A 22,634-nucleotide genomic window follows, 5' to 3' on the forward strand; every position below is an offset into this window, starting at 1 on the left:
TTGTGGGTTTCACTGCTGTCACAGTCTTGAAACCCCTTGCAGGAGTTTCTGCAAAGTCCTGATGACTGCTTAGTTTGGGAGTGGCTTTGTGGGATAGGCAGTCTCCAAGGGTGTGTGGCTTGTCCACCGCCACTTTCCTTGCCTCTGACGTCAGCGTAGCTTGCTTTGATACGCAAGCGCTCTTGTTTTTTAAACTTCATGATTCGAACCATAAACCTCTTTTTAAAAAATTGCTCAGTCAACCTTACCACTGCTTGCAGCAGTCTATTTTTATTTCGTTTGGCAAATTGGATATAACAGCAAACCGCAGGCGTTTACAGCATTGTTTTGGCATGGACCACACTCTGCAAATCTTTTATTGGCATGGCACCAGAGCTGATCCCACAATGGCCACATGCTTGGATACACTTTCTCCCCCTTCTTTGCAAAATAAAAAATCACATTATTTTATTTATTTGCTATCACTTTGGAGGCCTAAAGTAAAACCCTTCCAGTTTTACAAAACTTTATTTCCTGGCCACCTGAGTATTGCCACAAGCAACCAGGAAAATGGCTATGTAAAGGCTTCCTTGTTACTCTTAGGACACATGTGATAGAAAACTAACTAAAGGTTTCTTCCCCCCAACCTCTCCAGTCCTGTGCATTTTTGGGCAGGGCTTTCCTGGCTGCCTAGTTGCTGATTGTTTCACAAGCCCCTCCTCCTTATACCTTTTTAAGAGCAACTTGTTCTGCATTCATGATCAGGCAGTGACGGTTACTTCTCTATTACCTCTGCTATTATAACAAGCTTTCCCTGCTGATTTCTGCATGTCCGCCACCTGTTGAAAGATGCAGAAGCTAACCAGGTCTGTCTGTAAAACAGAAATGTTGCATTTCTGATTTTTTCTTGGGCAATTGTGACGAGGAGAAGAGGAGGAAAACAAGTGGGATGACTCCACCACACAAATGTGGAAGTTACAACCAAAGGGTGGGGGAAAAAATCTACTTTGGGCAGGAGGATTGCCTTGCCATGTGAAATGAACTTCCAGAGCAGGCATTTGCCCATGGAAGCTTATGCCATTGTAGTTAACTTGGCGCAGGACATTTCATGTTGCAGTTCAACAGGCCAATCATGCTACTTGCCTTGAAGTATAAACAGTAATCCAGCCACTTCCAAATCAGTTTCGTAAATTGAAGAGCCGTCTGCATCTACTGGCATCCTATGGGGCCGTATACTGTGTTAAGATTACATGTTTCACAGAACTCTTAATCAAGCACAGGAGCAAAGAGCTCTATAACGCTCAAAGGTTGGCACTTAAACCTGTATTGGCCTTCTCCAGGTGTTTTGGGCAACAGCTCACATTAGCACCTCCCTACTGGCTGGGAATGGAGTCCAAAAGACCTGGAGGGCACCAGGTTGGGGGAAGGCGGACCTGTGTAATCACAGCCTCTTCTGGATGTTCGTTGAGATGCCAAACTTTGTGATTCTGAATCATCATCCCTAGTCACACCTTCATTGGAACTATGGGAGTTTTGTTTTTCTGAAATTGGCGGAGTGTAAAGCTGTGACCTTGAGCACTGCTACTTAAAATTAAGCCATGGTGGGGAACATTTGCAAAGAACATGATTTTTTTAAAAAATGTGCGAAGAGGAAACCGCTCTGGGGTAACTGCATTTGTAATCCTCCAACATTTGCTTTATTCATCTGCCAGGACCCTGAGCTCTGGGTCCTGTGGTGACCCTGTGGAATGTGGCACTCTTTGTTCCTAGGGTCTCAGGTTATAGCAGATGAATAATAATAATAATAGAAAAAAAGATCACCGCCTCCTTCTTTATTTAGTATGTTTTGTTTCTTCCTTTTAAAAAATGCTTTCTCATGCCAGGATCACTGACTAAAACCTCTGCTAGCAGAGATGGTGGGAAAATGCTGATTAGAGCTGGTCTTTAAAACAGGAGCTTTCACTTGGTTTTACCGACTTTAGGGAGAGTGGGGTGTGAATCTCCCCTTTGTAATTAAGATTAAAGATAGCAAGCATCCAAAATTAGAAGAGCTAAATATAGTTTGGCTAAAGGACATTAGCCGGCCTGGTACATGGACCTTCCTAAGTAATAGAAGCCCCGGGGGATGGGGGGGGGAGAGCGGAGGACATTCTAAAAAAGAAATAGACCTCTGACTTAAATACGCACAAAAGAGCTTAGGTGCAATGAAATATCTGCTGCTCCTTAGTTGACTAAAAATCTTACTTTGCTGCTGGGCGAAGGGAGCTACAGCTGTTGCTATGCCAACCCCTTTTGAATGTTTCCAGTTGTGTCCAGGTGCTCTGTCCTGGAATGTAGCATGGTCAGAGGGGGCTAAATTGTGCTGATAATACGATTAAAGGTTAGCTAACCCCATAGAACTGAGGCAGTCTGAGCCACTGTGTGATCACTGTCTGTAGTATTCTTTTAAAAAATTATCTGGGTGTTGCGTGTCAGTGTTCATAATTCTTCTCAGTCCCCGTCCCCACCATGCTGCTCACCTTGTTGGAGGCAAGGGCCGGTGAAGGTGGGAGTCAAACAGAGGAAACAGTTTCCAGATTCTGTTTATGGTTTCCCTTCCCAGAGAAAGGGGATACATTTGATTATGGAATAATTTTACAAAACAGTTAAAGCATCCTTTCTCCTTTGCTACTAAGCTTAAACAAAATGCCACTGTAACCAAAATTGGTTAAGGCAGACGAACCCTTGTACACATTCATTATCCACTACCACTGTTGGTGGTGGTGATGTAGCACCATTGATGTAGCACCATTGATGTTTTACAGGGAACAGAAGCAAAACCAACAAAGAGCGAAGCAGTCACTGCCCCAAAGAGCATTACATCTAGTGATACTTTCTCTGAGGCCACTCAGTGAGCTTCATGAATGAGAAAGGATTTAGAACTTGTATCTCCACTTAGAACCAGACCCACCTTCTTCCCTGCCCTTGAGTACTACTTCCCAGTAGCCCTTCAAAGCCTCTTGTATGAATTATTATATTGTAAATGCCTGAAAACTAATCCCTGGCATCTTGTGCTTGGTAGAGGCTTGCCACTCTTGATTCTGTAGGGAAAGAAGCATGTTCTGGGCCTTGGCTGCGCTTCCCTTCGGCCTGGGCTTTCATCTTGACTGTATTTTCTTCTATCCTTTCTCCTCTAAACTTTATTTCCAGAAGGCAGCAATGTTGGCGCAAGGTCACATAAGCCTTAACTTCCCTGGAAGCCTAGAAAGCCACCCCACTCCTGCGCTTGGATATCGTGACCTTTGTGATTGATGAGCACCACAGCAATGGGTTGGGGCTGTGCGGACCAAACAAGGCTTGGGATTTCCAGATTGAAGAGAGAGGGGTCAGAACTAGGAGGGGTGAATGAAAGCGCTTTCAGGAACTCCTTGCCATTTCTTAATTACCCAGGAGCACTAACCTAAATAAGGGGTCTGTAATGCTCTAGAGCACCTTCCTCCCCCCCTCCAAGGAGGACCATGTTGCTCTTTCAGCCACCAGATGTTCACATATCCAAGCACCCGAAGGGCTGAGCTGCCTAGTTTATATAAAAGCAGAGAAGGGCTTCTGATACTGGACCAGATAATCCACTGTAAGCCCTATTACTTAATACTGTGTTTTGGTTTCAGGCTCAAACAGCTGCCATTTGACACTTACTCAGTATCATGGCAAAGAGATCCCGCTACCTGGGGGATCTACGTGGCAGAGGAGGCAATCCGTGTGTAGCTTTTCCAAGGGCAGTCTAGTATATTTGGTTCAGTATAGAGAAGTGATCCCACTCACTTTCCCTAACATAGGCCTTAGAGGGTTGCTTTATATTTGACATAGCTCTGAATCCAGATTTCTTGTTGAATGAGTTTTTATAACACTTTATTTTGTCTCTCTACCCCCCTCCAATAGGTGTCCCCTAAGACTCTCTCAACTCTGATCAGATCCATCCAGCAAGACACAGGCCATAGAGGAATCCTCTTTGACCAGTGCTTCTCCTTTCTTTTGAAGAAAAACAAAAGCTTTGTTGTTGCCTTAGCAGCTGTGGAAGTCCCAACCTTTTTCTCACCGCTGCCCCCAGTTTCCCAAGGAGGCGTCCATGTCCCAGAATCAGTAATGAGTGCTGGCTGTGAGCCGGGGCAGAGCCCTTTTGAGGGTGGTGGTAGTAGTGGCGGTGGCAGCGGAGGTGGTGGGGCTGGAGCCCCACGGAGAGCCCGAGCCCAGCGTGGGGGTGAAGCCCAGGGCCAGACCAGCGATGACATGGATGTCAACAGCAATGGCTCCAGTGGCAATGAGTCGCATGGTGACTCTCACAGCAGCTCCCACAGCAGTGGCAATGGCAAAGACTCAGCCCTCCTGGAAACCACCGAAAGCAACAAGAGGTAAGGAAGTGATTGGGGTTGCAAAGGTGTGGTAAAGTGGTCTCTTGTGGGACCGACTTGGGCTAGTCCATTCTGATGCAGACTTTTGAATTTCATAGAATGTTTTTGTTTGCTGCCCAAGCAAGCTAAACTCATCTGTGCTCTGCATCTCTCTGCAGCTCCAACTCCCAAAGCCCATCTCCTCCCAGCAGCTCTGTGGCCTACAGCCTTCTCAGCGCAAGCTCTGAGCAAGACAACCCATCAACTAGCGGCTGCAGGTAAGCAAGGACTGGGTAGGAGGAACATACTTGGGTTGGCACAGGGGGAACAAAAGTCCAGTAAAATGCTTCAAAATTGACAGCTGAAATGAGTTTTCTGAAAACTCATGGCCGTTCTGAGAGCTCTTTCCTGGGATAACGCATAACGAAGAGGAGGAATTCTGTCACACAAGAGCCATAAAATCAGATGGGGAAAGGGGGGGGGAACCATTTTGTATGTGGCTTTTAGTCAAAATTGATATATTTTACTTCCTTTAAAAATACAACTGGTCAAGTTATTTTGAGTTGGTTCCATTTCCATTGGGCACTTGGAAAAAGATGCGCAGTCAGTTCAGCCAATCAGTGCAACCCCCTCCCCAAAGGAGCCTCTGACTGCTTTTTGCAGCTGACTTGACCCCTGTTTGTGTGTTCCTTGTGCCACTGCAGCAGTGAACAGTCTGCCCGTGTGAAGACTCAGAAGGAGCTCATGAAGGCGCTGAAGGAGATGAAGATCCGGCTGCCCTCCGAGAAGCGCAGCAAGGGGAAGTCAGGGACTCTGGCCACCCTGCAGTATGCACTGTCCTGTGTGAAACAGGTGCAAGGTACGTTCTGTGACCTTTGTGTGTGTGTGTGTGTTTGTATTTATGCTTTGCTGACTTTGCTGTAAACCACAGCAGCACAAACTTATTTGCCAGCCACCTCAGTAAAGATCCCATTCCCACCCAGCCCCTCAAATTCTTCCCCTTATTTGAGCCAGAAACCCCTGCCAGGAGTCTAGGGCTACTGAGGCTCAAAGGGCCGGGGGCAGGCGCTTCTTTTATGTGTCCCTGTTGGCATGACGAGCACAGTAATTTCCATGTGGTTTGCACAGTGTGTTGTGCCTGTGGGCTTTTGTGTAAGGGTGATGCGCCTGTTTTTCTCTCCCACAAAAGTGTGGGTCCAGGTACGATCCTGTAGAATAAAAGCTCCCAGCTGGTCACACATAAAGCGAGGGCCTTTTGCCTTTCAGAGCTCTGCAGATCTCTTGTTAACATGCTCCTCCTCTTCCTTCCCACTTTCCAGCCAGCCAGGATTACTACCAGCAGTGGACCATTGATGACAACCAGCCCTGCAATCTGGACATGTCCACCTACACTATTGAGGAGCTGGAAAGCATCACCTCAGAATACACTCTCAAGAACCCCGTGAGTATTCTGCCTTGTTCGTCACACCCCAGGCCTTTCCTTCTCGCTGGTCATTTCGATGCCACCGCCAGAGAAATCTTGCCTCTCGTTAAAGAAGTGCTCTTGACTGGCTTTCCAGTGTGCACGCCGGCTTCCCCAGTGCTTTCAGCATGGACCCTGCAATCCAGCTGGGTGCTGCCAGCTTTGATATCTCCATGTGTATTTAAGGACGAAGCTGAACCCAGCACCCTGTCTTCCTTAGCAGAGGCCAGCCTAAAGCTTCCAGGCACCTCTAGGGCACAAAGGCAGTGGCCTTTCCCTGTTCTGTGTTCGCGGCATTTGGTAATTCCAGATCAGCAGCCTTTGAGCTGCCATGGCTGGCAGCCTCTCGTAGGCCTGGCCCTCTCCCTATTGGCCTAACCCTTTTGAAAACAGCTGTCAAGACTAGAATCCACCTTGAGAACAAGCTCTCCCTCCTCCTTGAGTGGGGAGACCACACCCATAAAACAGCTGCCATTCCCCTACCTTAACCCTGCTGCTTTTGCTCCCAAAGGACACATTCTCGGTGGCCGTCTCTTTCACCACGGGGAAGATCGTCTACATCTCAGATCAGGCAGCCTTCATCCTGCGCTGCAAGAAGGATGTCTTCAAGGGGGCCAAGTTTGCAGAGTTCCTGGCGCCGCAAGATGTCAGCATCTTCTATGGGTCCACAGCGCCATACCACTTGCCCTCCTGGAGCGCCTGCACCTCTGCCAGTAAGTGTTCTGGCTGGCTGGGGCTGATGGGGTTTGTAGTCCAGAACACCCAGAGGGCCCCTGATTGGCACAGGCAGCTTTAGAGAATTGGGCTAATCCGAAGTGGCAGGGGTGTTCGTTTTTTATAGTTCCTCCCACCCCCCAAATGGAACCTTTACGCCCTTTGCGGTGGCTGAGAAATCCTCTTGCATCTCGCCCCAGGTTTTAAAAAGAAGCTTGCCGGTTTCTGAAGCGGCTAAGAACTTGGCTCATGTAAGGAACTGAGCAAAGGGCCAGATTCCAGCTTGCTGCAGTTCTTAGCTAATCCTTCACCTGCCCCTTTCTCCCTCCTTCCCTCTTTGCAGCTGCAGCTGCCATGGATTACACCAAAGAGAAATCCGTCTTTTGTCGTATCAGGTGAGTTTTGTCTTCATCAGATTTTGAGGGAGGGGAAGGGAGCTGGGCTAAGTGGAAGGAATGGTGGAGACCGATTCCGGGAAGTGGTTCCTAAATGAGGGTTCCTGGCATCTGTATGGGCTGCTTAGTAGGAGATTCCATCCTAAAATGATCCTGCCTGATCCTTGTAGACCAAAGTCCTTGCTGTCTTTTCCTGCAGGGCAAACAGTTTCTAGTTTGAGCAGCATTGCCTTCTTAAAGTCCCCCTTGAAAGTGTAGGCAATCTGGGTCCTGAGGTGTATGTAAATTGGCTTGCTTGAACTAGCGGCACAAATCTGATGTGTCAACAAACCAACCTTCAGGTGTGCCCAAAAGAACCAGGACCTGTGCCTCTTGTGTTTTGAAGATCACAGCATTTGAATTTTGCAAAGACGGAGAGAGAACACTGCCCCCCCCCCCGTCATTTTCATCCCCAGGCTTTCTTGAGGGGTGAGGGGACAGAAAGATTGGCTTTTTAAAATCTCACCAAATAGGAGAGCAAGAGAACAGCGCTTTTTTCAGCCATGTGGAGCAAGGCTCAGGGCTCCCATTTCATCCTCTATGTGTGTTTTTACCCTCCACCCCAAGTGGTGTTCTCCCTACAATTTGACGTGTGTGAATCACGTGGTTGGCCTCACATGTCGTCCGTGTCTCCTTGCTTAGCCTGAAGAATGACTGCAGGTTTCAACTCATTTAATGTGCTCGTGGGTTGGCCTATATCCCCCTTTCAAAGGGAGAAAGATGCAGTTTGCTTTGTATTTTTGGGGGGGGGGGGAGGAGAGAATTTTGCATCTACCCGCTCCAGTTCCTTGCTCCGCACACGCTTTCAGAGTTAGACCCAAACCAGTGACCCACAAGCAAGGAGTGTGTTGGGTAGCAGGAAAACAGAAGTGGAAAGCTCATGTCTCTGTATTTATTTGTATGCATATGCCAATATGTTTTGATAGCAACACCTTTTAAAATGTCTGGATGGCTAGCTTTGCGTTGTGCTGGGTTCAGTGCATTCTGGGACCGGACTGCCAATCAGTATTATAGGGTGGCCCCAACAGCCACTTCTCTATATCTTTTAAAACATTTTCCTCTTGATAGTACTACTTTATTATTTGCTAAGCCATCTGGAGCATCACTTTGGTCAAGGGGCAACCTAGAAATTTAAACAGTGCTGGTCAGTTTTCAGCTGCATATGGGCTTTGGAGGGCAGCCTTGGGCAAGCCCTTTTCCCTGCCTATGTTTTCCCACCTGTGAAACGGCTTTGCCATTGCCTCTGCAAGGTGGCTACGGGGCTATGGGTTTTACTGGATGCTTAAACTTTTCCAGGGGAAAAAAAAATCGATTTAGAAAATAATGTGCAGAAAGAAGATGCCCCACCTGAGGAGAGAGAAAAAAAATCCCTCCTCTAGTCAGCTGGTGAGAGAAGGGGGGACCCCCCTCCCCCAGGTGTGACATGGGTGACAGGTGGGCAGGAGGGACATGGTGGCACCTGCAAGGTTCCCCACCTCTGGCCCCGTCACGGCTGCTCTGCTCCCTCCTGGTCGTCCTGGTCTCCTCTGGCCTCTGGTCTTATTGCAGGCATTTGTTTCTCAGCGGAGGCTACGAGAGTGGTCGTGGGCTGCGCTACTACCCCTTCCGGCTCACGCCTTACTTGACCAAAGTGCAGGACTCGGACAGCGCCGAGGGACAGCCCTGCTGCCTGCTCATTGCCGAGCGCATCCACTCGGGCTACGAAGGTAAGGGGGGTGTCCAGGCGGGAGAGAGCAGGGCCTGCAGGCAGCCTCTGCAGCGCCCATGCCGTGTCTCTGTGCCTCATTTCATTTTGCCCCCATTTTGCTGGTGGTGTTAGGAATCCATCCCACAAATTAAATTGCACCATGCGCTACCGTGTCTGGCCGCACGATGGCAGCAGAGGTTGGGCTGAAGGTGCTTGGGAAGCAGGGACCCTCTTAGCGTCTAGTCACATGGGCCTTCCTTGTGCTTTTCCTCCACGCTGGGAATGAGCATCTCTCGCCTGCTGCTTAAACTCTCAGCATCCTGAGCAAAATTTAGTTTTGAACACCTGTTTGAGGAGAGGTGCACACAATGGCACACAAGTTTTGTTTGCATGCAAGCCTTAAATCCTGCTCCCCCCAGTTTGGGCAGGAGAACTGTGTGCTTAAATCCAGATCTTCCCCAGCTGTGTGAAGAAGTGGGCTGGAGAGTAAAATAGGGCATGTAGCCGTGTGAAAGGCCTGGCTGCTCTGTTCTATGTGAAACAGAGAGAAAGCCAAGCAGGCCTCTTCCTAGGATTGCAAGGGCATGCAGGTCCAGTTTCCTCCTCTTCTCAAACAGTGCATATGCTCTTGTTATCAAGACCAGGACAGCGGGAGAAAAGCAATTGCTTTGTGTGTGCAAAATGCCAAGCTGCTGTTAGCCTGCCTGTGACCTAGAAGGTTGCATGTCAGTTTCCCCCCTGAAGCCACTTAAATTGTTTAGAAAAGCCAGGATTCCCAAGATACGCATGGAGTGTGGAAACGAAAAGTGGAGAACTTCATTTTGGAATTTAAAAGAGGCAGGTTTTGCGTACCCATAGGACAGGGAATGGCATTCATCTTCCAAACAGCTCATCTGAATTATTCTATGCTTTTTTTCCCAAGCTCCCAGAATCCCTCCTGATAAGAGAATCTTCACCACTAGACATACCCCCAGCTGCCTCTTTCAGGATGTGGATGAGCGGTAAGGAACTGGGATTTAAAAAAGGGAGATGGGATGGTATTCTGCGGAGGGGTGTGTGGGGAGGAAGACGAGTCCCTGGAAAGCGGTGCCAGGCTTTCCCTTCTGTGAGTGAGACTTGTCCTCTGTGAGTATGTGCCTGCAGTGCTGATCAGGGACCCGAAACTTCCATCATCTGGGTGGGTGGGGCCTTCACAGGCCAGGAGGAGGAGGATTTGACTTGGCCGTCCATCTCGTCAGCTTAGCCATGCACTCTGCACCTTTGGTTTTGTTTTTCTCTGGGGTTACAAGAACTGTACCAGTTCTTCGGAGTTGGACGGTGCTATAACCTCTGCAATGTTCAGCCTTTTCCCACTGACCCCTCGTGACCCCTCCTTGCTTTCTTTGTTTTCAGAGCTGCCCCTCTTCTAGGCTACCTCCCCCAGGACCTCGTTGGGTCCCCTGTCCTCTTCTACCTGCACCCAGAGGACCGGCCTCTTATGCTGGCGATACACAAGAAGAGTGAGTACCCCCAAAAAAGGAGAGAACGGCAGGGGGAGATTTTTCTTTAAAAAACCTGATTGGAAGTTTCAAGCCAATTGAAGCTTTCAGATCCAATTAAAAGCCGGTGTGTGTGGTGTCTTGCTAGCCTATAGGGGGCTGTGGTTGCTCTGCCGCCTCTCATCCTCCCCTCCTTCCTTCCCAGTTCTCCAGTACGGCGGCCAGCCCTTTGACCACTCACCCATCCGCTTCTGTGCCCGCAATGGGGAATACGTCACCATCGACACCAGCTGGTCCAGCTTTGTCAACCCCTGGAGCCGCAAAGTCTCTTTCATCATGGGCAGGCATAAAGTGCGGACGTAAGTAGCCAGAGCTCTCAGCCTGTATGGATGGGGTGGGCAGGGTCTGTTTGCTTATTTCTCTGTTCATGTTCATTTAAAAAAAAAATAGCAGAGGCTTAATCATTTCAGGAGAAATGAGAGGAGTAGTAGTAGTGGGGTGCAGTTGACCGAAATGGGGGAGACTCCGCTGGCGACGGGACCATGGGGGAAAGGGGGCGAAGGCAGAGGACACTGCAGGAGAACCTCCAGTGGGGAGGAGTGGGAAGCAGAGTGATGGCTCTGGAAGAGGCGGTGGCTCGTAATCAGAGGATAAGACAGGAAAAGAGGCGGATTCTGGGGAGGAGGGAAATGGCCTTGTGGGATGCCTGAGAGCTGGAAGCTCCCACCTCTTGAGGGAAGCAGACATCCCGCTAACTCTGTTCTTGCCTCCCATGCTCTCTCCAGGGGTCCCCTCAACGAGGACGTCTTCACAGCCCCCAAAGCTCAGAAGGTGAAGCCTGTGGAACTGGACATCCAGGAGCTCTCAGAGCAGATCCACCGACTCCTGCTGCAGGTAAAGAACTCCCTCTTCTTATTCCACTTGCCCTCTCCTTCCTTCCTTCCTTCCTTCCTTCCTTCCTTCCTTCCTTCCTTCCTTCCTTCCGAGCTCCGCCTCCTCTTCCTCTCATATTCCAACCCTCCTCTCTTTCCTCCGCTCTGCAGCCCGTCCACAGCAATGGCTCCATGGGCCTCTGCAGCATGGGCAGCAACGCTTCCCACGAGCAGTTCCTGAGCATCGCCTCCTCCAGCGACAGCAACGGCATCCCCAATGAGGAGCCACAAGCTGTTCGGCCGGTGAGTTTAGAAATGCATGTTGATTTTTGGGGTGGAGTGTCCACCGATAGGGGTGTCTTAAGATTCGTGCAATGGGTGTTGGGTCTTTGCTTCCATTTCCACACCCACCTGGCAAATCTCCCACCTGTAAAATGGGCACCATCATAATGGCTTACCTGGTGGCAGATTTTTACATACCCACTCAGAGAGTTTGAAAGTCTCGCAGAGAGAGAAATCTACTCTTTAAGCCAGTGTTTCTCAGCCTTTAAAAACCCACGCTGCCTTTTAGCTAATGTAGAGATCCCACACACCCCTTCAAACCTGGCTCTCTGATTGAAATCCTTTGGCTTTTTACTGGGTGAGGTTGCGGTTTGGCATGCGCCTCTGGCTGCTGAGAAACACTGCTCTAGGTCAGACTTCTGCAGCCTGGTGCCCTCCAGGTACTTTGGACGTCAGCTGGGGCTGATGAGAGTTAGCATCCAAAACGCTTGAAGGGCATCAGGTTGGGGAAAGCTGCTCTAGAAGGGGTTCTGTAGAGGCTTCTCCCTTGGAGAGGAGAGCTTGGGGCTGACTCTGCTTCCCTCTTGATCCCAGATGACCTTCCAGGAGATCTGCAAGGATGTGCATATGGTGAAGAACCAGGGCCAGCAGGTCTTCATTGAATCCCGAGTCAAGCCCCAGCCTGCCAAGCATTCCCAGCCAGGTGAGATGGTTGACTGGCCCCTGCCCCTTCTTCCAGCTCATCGTTCCCACCTTGAGGCCTGCTGACCTCACTCAGCCTCATTGATGTGGATTTGGCCAAAGGACTTTCTGTCTTGGCCCATTTCTAGTTGGGGTGGGGTGAATTGAGGGAGGGACTGTTTCCATTGGCAGGGCCTCTCAGAGCTGGGACAAGCATGTTCTGCTGTGGCCTGGGAACAAAGTTTGCTCTCCTTCTGTGGGTTGTGACCTTCTCTTTGTCTCTCCCCCACCCCTTTCTAGCTCTCAAAGCACCAGTCAGCTGCAACAGGCAGCCTCTGGAGACCCTGAGGGACTTGGAGAGGAGGCCAGCAAAGGCAGCCACCTCTGAGGAATCAGTCCGGAAGGAGCCTTCCAACTATTCATACCAGCAGATCAACTGCCTGGATGGCATCATAAGGTGAGCGAGGTCTGCTGGGGAGCCACAACCATGTACAAGGCAGCGAATGTTCCCAGAACTAAGGACTTTTACATGAGTTTGCTTATTTCCTCCTACCTCTCTGTTTATTTTCCTTTTATTTGTGTGCATTTTTATTTTTTAGATTGTAAGCCTGAGAACAGGGATCTGTAGGGTGCTTTGTGAACCTTAGTGGCTGAAGAGCAGGATAAAAAATCCTAAAAAGCAAATGAAATGGAAATAGCTGAGCCCTTCAGAGTCGGTTCAGCACCAGAACGGGAATGCGTTTCCTGGGAGGAATATTTTGCTCTTTGGTTATTTAAGAAAGGGCAACACTGCTTCTTAGACTGCAGCCTCAACTCCACTTACCTGAGAGTAAGCCCATTGAATTTAGCAGGTCTTACTTCTGAATAGACATGACTAGGAAGATTGGCTTGAGATGCAGAGTAGGTGAAATGATGTTACGGATTCCTCCCCTCATTGGTGCTCATGTAGCAACATGCAACCTTCAGGATTTCATAGAACTCATCACAGATTCATTCTTTAAGTGCTATCTGTTTAAGTGTTCTCTGAAGCTCTAAAGCTACCCCCCTAGTAATAATTACAATAATGATAATAGGTTTTTCATCTCTGTTAATCTTAGTTTTCTGCCTTTCTCTTCTCCCTCAACAGGTATCTGGAGAGTTGCAACATTCCAAGCCGCGTGAAGCGAAAATGCGGCTCTTCCTCTTACACCACGTCCTCGAATTCCGATGATGACAAGCAGAAGGCAGGCGAGGAGCTGGCCTCTCTAAGCAAAGGTGATTCTCCCCTCCTTTCCTTTCCTCTACTTAGGTATTAATCATCCCCCTTCCCCTGTTTTCCTGAGGTATCAGTTTCCACCCTGCTTGCCAAGTTTACAGGTTGATGCCCCTCCTCTTCCTCCTGTACCAAGTTCATGTTTGTATGCAATCATGGATGCTGTGTGAGGTGCAGGGGGCGGAGGGGTGTGTGTGTGTCTGTGTGTGTATCTGTGTGTGTGTGTAGCAATTGCAGGGTCTGCAGGTCTGTCCTCCAGGAAGCTTGAACTTCCCATCCCCCCTTATTGGATGCTGGCCTTGGCGTTCCAGATCCCTCGTGATCTCTTTTTCCCCCCCTCTCTCCGTTCGCGGCGAGACCCCAGCCGGGCTGATGAGCCCTTCGGCATCTTGACGTCCTCTTGTGGTCGTGCCGGTCGGCAATCTTGGACCCCCCCGGCCCCCTCCCTCCCTCCCTGCCCCCCTTGCTCCATGCTGCCGCCCCACCGCCATGCTAACCCACCGTTGTCTCTTTGAACAGATGCGCCGGAGGAAATACTGCCGACCCCGGAGAGCCAGCCCAAGAGCCTAGAGGAGCCTGGGACGGCAGCAGCTGCTGTGGTGGGAGGCCCACTCACTCCGCTGGCCTTGCCTAGCAAAGCCGAGAGCGTGGTCTCTGTGACCAGTCAGTGTAGCTTCAGCAGTACCATCGTCCACGTGGGAGACAAGAAGCCCCCCGAGTCGGGTATGGGAGGTGGACACCATGTTTTTCTTGGGGGGCGGCGGGGCGGGGTTGCTGGGGGGTGGGGGGGGGCTGGAACTGGAGGTGTGCTGTTCCTTTGCTTACAGCTTGACTCTGCTTCTGCGGGGCTGGCAAGCAGGTGCGAAGGAGGGTTGTCTTCACATGGTGCATAGGAGGCTATTGGGGTCGCTCTGGCAGCCATTTTGCAAATGCAGCTGTGTTAAAAAAAGCAGGACCACGTCCCCGCTTCTTCCTCTTCTTCTCCCCCTGCTTGGGAGCTTCTGGGCAGGGAACTTCTGGCCAGTCGGCAGCAACGATGAGAGGGCTTGATTAGCTGGCCTGGTGCAGATTCGAGACAGGAAGGCTAACCTTCCATTTAGAGCTACAGAGTCGGCAGCTGGATTGCAAAATGAAGCACCGAGTGCCTTCTTCTGCTGACTTTTGCTGGCCACAAACTGGATGGTGCTGGTTCTTGCCTTCCTCTGCTTTAGTCGGCTGCTCTTTCTTCTTTTTCTGCAGCCAGCCTTCATTTTTGCTGGCGCAGGAGCCTGCAACAATACCAGGAGAGCAGCAGAAAGGCTTTATCTGGGTGATCCCAAAGGACCATCTGCCTTGGAAGCCCAAGCCCTCAGGCTCAATCTCCAGTGGCTTTTCCAAGTAGAGAAAGAGCGCTTCCAGTCAGTGTGGACAGTACAAAGCTAGCTGGACCCAGTGGTCTGACACGGTAGAAGGCAGCCTCTTAACACTCCTACATTTAGATTTCTGCTGTTGCAAGCAGCCACCATTTGGCAAGACAACCTCTGGAGAAATCCCAGGCTCCTTTCACTTCCGTAGTTTGGTGCATGTCTTGTCAGGCACCTCACACCCCACTGCTGTCTCTCCTGTCAGTCTTGGGCAAGATTGTTCTTTGCGCTTGGGGGGCAGCTGAAGAGAGAGGCAGGCAAGGCCTTTGCAAGTTTCATCTAAGCTAGTCTCAGGAAGGGAGAGCATTCCCTCCCCACCCTCCAGACATGTCTCTTTCTAGTAGGGTTCAGGCACTTTCCTTGCCAGCTTTCCTGCAAAATTTGCAGCTTGTGCTTGGCATTGTCCATTGCACATATCCCTCCACGCTTTTTGCTCACATCTGACCACCATTTCCCTCACATCATTGTAGTGGTCCAGTCTGCTTTTTTACCTTGCACAACAGGTGAGGCTTTAGGGTCAGGCAGGAAGGGGCCATTCCATGAGACCTCAGGTTTCACTCCCCTGTGGAAGGGGGGGGGGTACGTTATCCATGACGGTGCACCCCTCCTTCTGAGGCCAGTTGATTCCTTTTCACTAGCTGGGACAGCTCAGTCGGTGGAGCATGAGATTCTCGATCTCATGGTCGTGGGTTCAAGCCCCACATTGGACAAAAAGATTCCTGCATTGCGAGAAGGGTGCTCCAGAACCTCGTGGCCCCTTCCAACTCATGATTCTACTAATTCAATCAACATCTGGGCTTTCTGACATAATCCCCAGGAGGAGCATGTCTTGCAGGGATCCTTTCATGGGATCTCTGGATGAGCATTTCAGAGGCAAATGCTTTCACCTCCTAAACAGCAAGGCGGCAATTCATTCCTGGAAGCCGCACAAGACTCTTGGAATAGGAAATGCAGAGCCCTGTTCATGAGGCCATCTTGTGTTCAGTGCATCCAAGTTTCCACGTTATGCAGGACTCTCCTGCAGGCATAAATGTTCAGACTGTGTGTGTATGTGTGTGTATATTATAGTAATAATTATGTGCATGATTCAACGTGTGCTGCTGTGTGGATAGATATCTAGGTAGATGTTGCCCGCTCCAGCTGGTGTTCAGCTGGCAAACCTTTATGGTGTTTAAACCAAGGAAGGTTTAAGTAGGGACAGTGTCTTAACCATCCTTTCTCCTCCCTTGATGCATTTTTCTCCAACTTGTCAAATTCTCTGTAGAAATATTAGTCGCCCTACTTCCCCAAAAAACCAGCGCAAAAGTTGCAGCTTTTCTCCCCCCGCTTAACCGGTGTAGAAGCCACAGAGAGTGGCTGGCAGCTGGATTTGTAGCCCTCTTACATCAAAGAAGATTCTAACCTCCTTTTCCCACAATTTATTTCCTTAATATGTGGCAAATTCATATGAGAGCTTAGCTCAGCTGGGGCTGCGCAGGGTAAAATTAGGACCCAAGCTTTTTGTTGCAGATTAAAATGGAAAGGCAGAGGGATTTATTCCCAGCATGGCCTGGGATGGTGGTAGAAAAAGATGACTCATGTCTGTTAGTGTGTGTGTTTGGAGGGGTTGATCTAAAGAAACGGGAGATATAAATAATGAGAACACATAAATACAGAGATGTGCTGGGGAAAAGAAAAACCTCACACGGGGAGAAGGCAGTTGTGATGGGCTAACCTGGTTCTCTCCCCCCCCTTTTTTTTTGCTCTCCTCTTGCAGATATCGTGATGATGGAGGAGGCAGCTCCCAGCGCGACCCCCCCTGCCCCCGCGCCCAGCGTAACCCCTGACCGGGAGGCGCAGTACCGCAAAGTGGGACTGACTAAGGAAGTCCTGTCCATCCACACCCAGAAGGAGGAGCAGGCCTTCCTCACCCACTTCAAGGACCTCAGCCAGCTGCACGTCTTCAACTCGCACTCGGGGCTGAGCTGGCAGGAGCTGCGCCAGGCGGGACCCCATGCCAACGAGCAGCGAGGTAAGCCTGGTGGGCAGGACTGAGAGGAGGTGGAGGAGGAAGTGGTAGAAAGGGGAAAAGAGAAAGGGGGTTCCCTTGTCCTCACCCTGCCTTTTCCTTGTTCCGCAGGGCACAAAGGTCCCCGCCAGGCGTCCCGAGGCCCAGGCTGCCGCGGTCGGAGCCGGAAGTCGAAAGCCAAGCGCGTCAAGCAGAACAGGCTGGCAGAGAGCACCAGCTCCCCACAGAGCTCCGTCTCCCCTCCCCAGCTGCCCTGCGCCCCCAGCTCCTCCTCCTGGCCCCCCTCTGGCAACTCCCAAGCCAGCCTTTCCGCCATGCCGTACCCGGCTGTCATGCCCACTTACCCCATCCCCGTCTTCCCCCCGCGGCCGGCCGCGCCCCCGGTCACTGAGCCCTCCCAGAGCACCCTGGCTGCCCCCCAGTTTCCCACCCCGCTGGTCACCCCCATGATGGCGCTCGTGCTGCCCAACTACGTCTTCCCCCAGATGCACGGCCCCATGCCCCCGCAGCCCTACTTCGCCGCGCCCCCTGTGTTCCCCTTCGCCCCTCAGCCAGGGAGCATGCCCGTCGTCCTCCCCGAGACAGGCACGCAGGCCCCGTCACGCTCCTCCACCCCGCACTCGCTGAGTCAGCCCGAGCGGCCTGAGTCGCCTCTCTTTGAGTCACGCTGCAGCTCCCCGCTGCAGCTCAACTTGCTGCAGATGGAGGAGATGCCCAAGCTCTGCGACCGTCAGGAGGCCGCTGGTGGAAACCAAACAGGGCCAGCTGGGGCCACCACCGACTGGGCCGTGGTGACAGCCGGACAGAGCCTGGCGAAGGAACTCAGCACTCAGAAAGAAGCGTGCATGGTGAGTCCCAAGGGACGGGGGGCTGGCTTTCTCCCCTGGGGCACTGTCAGGCCCTCTGGAAGGGCAAACGACCCAACATTTATTGATTTTTAATTTATGTTATTTCACTTACATTCCACCTTTCCTCTAAGGAGCTCAAGGTGTGACTCACATAACTCTCCCCCTTTCATCTTCACAATTACCCTGTGAGGCAGGCTAGGCTTAGAGGCGGTGACACTGGCTCCAAGGTCACCCAGTGAGCTTTATTGGACAAGTGGGGGTTTGAACCCTGGTCTCCCAGGTCTTATTCCAACACTGCGCCACACTGGCTCTCCACACCACAAAATCCAGGTGTTCATCATCTTTCCACTTGAGAGAACTGAGGAAACTGCTGGGGTTGGGATTTTTTGAGAAAGAAAGTCAGAGGGAGTCTTCAGATGAAGGAGCAGAAGTTCCTTTCCCCCAGAGTGTTGAAATCCGAGAGCCCTGGAATGCGTTCAGAAAGAACAACGAACTTTCTCCTTGCAACTGAGGTCGGAGAATGATGCCACAAATTCCTGGATCTCTCCTGCCCTTTCCCCCATGGCTGGGGGGGCTATTCCTTCCCCTTCTTCCCTACCCTCCAGGGGGCTTCCAACACAGACTGGAAGATCAGAGGGGCAGCTTGGTTCCTCTGGGGAATCTCCAAGCAGAAGGCCCCGGGTTCAACCCACAGCAGCATCTCCAGCTCAGGCTGGGAACGTGTCCTGCCTGAAGAACCTGGAGAGCTGCTGCCGGTCAGTGTAGTCGGTACTGAGTTAAATGGATGAATGGGCTGACTGGATAAGGCAGCCTCCTTTCTTTCCAACCCCATTGCTTACATTTTGAATTAGATATGTATGGGGGCTTCCTGCCAGCCTGGCAATTCGAAAGCACATCAAAGTGCAAGTAGATAAATAGGTATGGCTCTGGCGGGAAGGTAAACGGCGTTTCCGTGCGCTGCTCTGGTTCTCCAGAAGCGGCTTAGTCATGCTTGCCCCGTGACCCAGAAGCTGTACTCCGGCTCCCTCGGCCAATAAAGCGAGATGAGTGCCGCAACCCCAGAGTCGGCCACGACTGGACCTAATGGTCAGGGGTCCCTTTACCTATGTATGGGGGCACCAACATGTTTTAAGTGCTTAGGGCCTCTAAAAGCCTTAATCCGGCTGTGCTGTGCTCACTCTCTCTCTCTCTCTCCTGTGGTGGCTAATGGAGCAGTGAGGTTGGAAAGGGCATGAGAGCTGTTGAGGCAGGGACCTTCCTGCTTTGGGCCTCTGACCTAACCCTCCTGCTCCCCTGCCTCTTCCGCCCCTTGCAGGCAGAAGCGCACGACTCCTCCAACAACGATGCGCTCTCCAGCTCCAGCGACCTCCTGGACCTGCTCCTGCAGGAGGACTCCCGCTCCGGCACGGGGTCGGCTGCTTCAGGAAGTGGCTCGGCCTCCGGCTCCATGGGATCCGGCTCCAACAGAGGCAGCACCTCCGCCAGCGGCACCAGTAAGTCTTACTCCTCCGGCGTGTGGTGTGGGTCTCATGGAGTGAGGCTTTCTCTGCGAACTGGCTCAGTATTGTCTCCACCAATATTTCCCAAATTGGGGTCTCCTGCTGTTGTTGGACTACAACTCCCATAATCCCTAGCTAGCAGGACCAGTGGTCAGGGATGATGAGGCTTGTAGTCCTAAACGGCTGGCTTGGGAAACGGTCTACACAACACCTGGCAGCGGTGGGTGGCTCTGTAGGGTTTCAGGCGGGGTTTTACCTGGAGATACCATTTAACCCAGGATCCCCTGCGCACCAGGCACGTGCTCTGCCGCTGAGCTACGCCACAAGCAGGATGAGTGCAGTGGCCTTCTTGCACTTGTGATCTGCAGAGACTGATATTTGGAGGCACGCTTGCCTCTGATCATGATAGTTTGTCCTCTCTCACTACCTCACAACCAGGAGGAATCAAAGAACATCCCTGTTTACCCAGGCCAGTTACCGTATTTTTCGCTCTATAAGAAGCACCAGACCACAAGACGCACCTAGTTTTTGGAGGAGGAAAACAAGAAAAAAAATATTCTGAATGTCAGAAGCCAGAACAGCAAGAGGGATCGCTGCGCAGTGAAAGCAGCAATCCCTCTTGCTGTTCTGGCTTCTGGGATAGCTGCGCAGCCTGCATTCACTCCGTAAGATGCACACACATTTCCCCTTACTTTTTAGGAGGGAAAAAGTGAGTCTTATAGAGCAAAAAATACAGTATATGCTATTGGGAAGTCCTCAGCACAGGAACCTGCCTTATACCATGTCTGGCCATTGGTCTGTCTAGCTGACTGCTGCTTCCACTGATGGGCAACTATGGCTGTCCAGGGTTTCAGGCAGGGAGTCTCTCCCAGCCCTGGAGATGCCAGGGGTCGAACTTGGGACATTTTGCAAGTAGAGCAGACACTGAGCGCCAGCCCTTCAGTGCTGGTGGGTGGGAGGAGCAGGGCTGTTGAGCTGAGCATGAAGGCAGCAGGTTCTCTGGGTCCCTGCCCTTGTCCTCCAAGGAGAAAATGGTGCCTCCTCCACCTTGCACGGCGACATTCTTAGCACTTCCCAAACGTGAGGGTTTGAGAGCTCCCGTGTGGCATTGGTCACATGTGCTGACGCTCCTTTTGGGGTTCCTGATTGTGTCTTGACCGGCTCCTCTTCTCTCCCAGCGAGCAGCAAGAGCAGCGGCACCAGCAAGTACTTTGGAAGCATCGACTCCTCCGAGAACGACCTGCGGGGCAAGAAGCGGGCGGAGGTGGAGGACAACGAGCACTTCATCAAGTACGTCCTGCAGGACCCCATCTGGCTGCTGATGGCCAACACCGACGACAAGGTCATGATGACCTACCAGCTCCCTGCCAGGTGAGGAGGCTGAGCTGCTCCCAGGCAGATCCCCTTTCCCATCTTGCCATGGAGGTTGCCAGGCTGCCACTGCCTCGGGTGGGCACATCCCTTCCAGGCCTTGTGCTGCTTGTTGTCTCTTGACCCAGAATCCCTTCACCCCAGCAGAGGAGGGTGCTCAGTGGGGCAGGGTTGTTGCCAGTGCCAATGAAAGAGAGCTGGCTTTTGCTTTCATGGGTGGTTTAATACCCGAAGCAGTGGGAGAAGAGACTTAAAGCTTTAAGGGGAAGATTTTAGCTTGCTCTGTCTCTTAAAAAAAAAAAAAAGGCTCTGGGGCCACTTCCCTTCATTCTGGCCTCATAGCCAGGAAGATTTGGGCTCCATTTCCCTCCCTCTCGCTGCCCACTGCGCCCCTTTCCTGACCCATTTGTCCGCTTGCCCTTTGCCAGGGACCTGGAAACTGTTCTGAAGGAGGACAGGGAAAAGTTGAAACAGATGCAGAAGCGGCAGCCCCGGTTCACCGAGGAGCAGAAGAAGGAGCTGGCCGAAGTTCACTCCTGGGTCCAGAAGGGGAACTTGCCCAAGGCTATCAACATCACGGTAAGGAGTGTGACGGGCGGTGTGTTTGGAGTGAACAGAGCAGAAACCAGAAACGGTGTCTGTGTGCCGTTTAGCGAGCTTGGCTGCTTTTCTATAGGCAGGAGGGTTCTCAAACTTTGTGTGTGCATCTAATGATGGGATTGAGTGGTTCTGTTCCTACAGCAGCCTAGATTCCTCATAATTGTGTCCATAATGGCAACCCATAAGGGAACGTCTGCGGGGCAGTGAGAACAAGTCCCTAGACGTTGCGTGTGAGATGAGGGGGCTCTCCCAGACCATCGAGTGTTGGCCAGCTGCTCACTGTCTTCCTTTTCCCTCTTTGAACCCCAGGCTTGCATGGACTGCGGGAGCAACCCTTCCTCCAAAGTGGCCCCTCTCTACGACGTCGAGATTCAAGACATGGACTTGAACGGCATGTTGGAGCCCATGGAGGAGGGCAGCAGCGCGGGACAGGGGTGCCTGCCCTCCTTGCCCCCCGAAATGGCCATGGACGAAGAGGAGGCTGGGGCAGAGAGAGGACAGCAGCAGCAACAACAGCCGCCGCCAACTCCAGCCGCGGAAGTGGTACAGGACTCAGGCTGAGCTGGCAAGCCGCAGACTCCTTTCTCCCCCAAATCGGGAGCCGCTCCTACTTGCCCTGAGCAGGGTGCTGCTGGGCAGCAGGGCTCAGAGGCAGGTGCTGGCCGCAGGTCCCTGTAGGATCTGCCGCTGCAGCCCCACCTCCCTGGCAACAGGGAGAGGAAGCTCACATTGTGGGTGTTTTCGGGACCGTGGGACGGCTGCGTGGCTCACAGAAGAGGACGCTGCAGGACTGTGAGCCCAGGCACCAGCTGCTTCAGGTGTGGAAGCGCCGCCTGGCCTGGCCTGCTTCCAGGGATATGAGACGTTCCTCTGGACCTTTATCCGCCGGACCAGCCGCCCCAAATCCTTGCTGCCTTACTAAGGATTTGGACACAGACAGACAGCCCACAACGTTGGGCCTGGGAGGGACCGGGTTTTTATGTATTTATTTTTGCAGAACTGTCTGTTGGTGTTGTTAAGTGTTTCTTTTTTTACTGATCTGCTGCTGTGCTCTTGAAGGGGCCTTCGTGCAGTACCAATGATAATAATAATAATAATAAAAAACCGAGAAAAGGAAAGAGATAGAGGTTGGTGGCCTGCGGAGAATTATCGTTGACGCACACCCTGTGCCCCACAGTCAGTTGCCTCCTTGTTGGGATCTGGCCAGAAAGGGGAGGTTTCTTCTGAATACCCTTCAAGAGCTCCCTTCAGCAAAAGCCCAGGGTGGAAGCAGCAGAGAGCGCCCTAAAATGTCACCACTATCTTCCCACTGCCGCCGCCGAACTGCCAACGCTCCTCTCCTGCTGGTGCCTCTTTGCCAAGGTCATCTCCCATATTCGCACAGCTCAGTTTTGTCAACTGGAAGAAATAAATGGGCCAAAGAGCGTTGCGCTACACATATACCCCCACCCCTTCTTTTTGCTTGATCTTTGGCAGCCTTGCCACCCAGCGGGCTGTGAGTGAGTGAGGGGGACATAAAGAGCACACCCCTTATTTCTTGTGTTTCCAAAGAAACCCTGGATCTACCTGTGCATTGAGTCCTCCTCCTGCCTCCCCTTCCTTCTCCACATCCTATTTATTGAACTATTTATATACCCTGCTCCTGTTTCCAGAGTAAAACAGGGAAAGTCCGGGGATTTTCTGTGGACTGTCCCATG

The 22,634-nt window shown here is 51.7% G+C and overlaps 1 protein-coding gene across 2 annotated transcripts in view; it reads left to right on the forward strand.

Moving 5' to 3' along the window:
• The window catches only part of PER1 (period circadian regulator 1), a 34,470-nt gene extending 12,406 nt beyond the window's left edge, over window positions 1–22,064 (forward strand). For both annotated transcript variants that reach the window (XM_081886713.1, XM_081886712.1), the window contains 22 exons: window positions 3,898–4,367; window positions 4,526–4,624; window positions 5,051–5,205; window positions 5,666–5,787; window positions 6,320–6,521; window positions 6,866–6,917; window positions 8,520–8,662; window positions 9,566–9,644; window positions 10,036–10,142; window positions 10,327–10,480; window positions 10,907–11,015; window positions 11,165–11,296; window positions 11,870–11,978; window positions 12,257–12,413; window positions 13,083–13,210; window positions 13,728–13,931; window positions 16,368–16,622; window positions 16,731–17,467; window positions 18,783–18,960; window positions 20,145–20,337; window positions 20,766–20,916; window positions 21,247–22,064. In XM_081886713.1, the coding sequence (XP_081742839.1) occupies window positions 4,102–4,367; window positions 4,526–4,624; window positions 5,051–5,205; window positions 5,666–5,787; window positions 6,320–6,521; window positions 6,866–6,917; window positions 8,520–8,662; window positions 9,566–9,644; window positions 10,036–10,142; window positions 10,327–10,480; window positions 10,907–11,015; window positions 11,165–11,296; window positions 11,870–11,978; window positions 12,257–12,413; window positions 13,083–13,210; window positions 13,728–13,931; window positions 16,368–16,622; window positions 16,731–17,467; window positions 18,783–18,960; window positions 20,145–20,337; window positions 20,766–20,916; window positions 21,247–21,498 (3,984 nt within the window). In that variant the 5' untranslated portion in view covers window positions 3,898–4,101 and the 3' untranslated portion in view covers window positions 21,499–22,064. The remainder of the gene's footprint in view (window positions 1–3,897; window positions 4,368–4,525; window positions 4,625–5,050; window positions 5,206–5,665; window positions 5,788–6,319; window positions 6,522–6,865; window positions 6,918–8,519; window positions 8,663–9,565; window positions 9,645–10,035; window positions 10,143–10,326; window positions 10,481–10,906; window positions 11,016–11,164; window positions 11,297–11,869; window positions 11,979–12,256; window positions 12,414–13,082; window positions 13,211–13,727; window positions 13,932–16,367; window positions 16,623–16,730; window positions 17,468–18,782; window positions 18,961–20,144; window positions 20,338–20,765; window positions 20,917–21,246) is intronic.
• Window positions 22,065–22,634: the final 570 nt, after the last annotated feature.

The sequence above is a fragment of the Podarcis melisellensis genome, assembly GCF_964234715.1.
Source record: "Podarcis melisellensis genome assembly, chromosome: 13".
NCBI lineage: Eukaryota > Metazoa > Chordata > Lepidosauria > Squamata > Lacertidae > Podarcis > Podarcis melisellensis.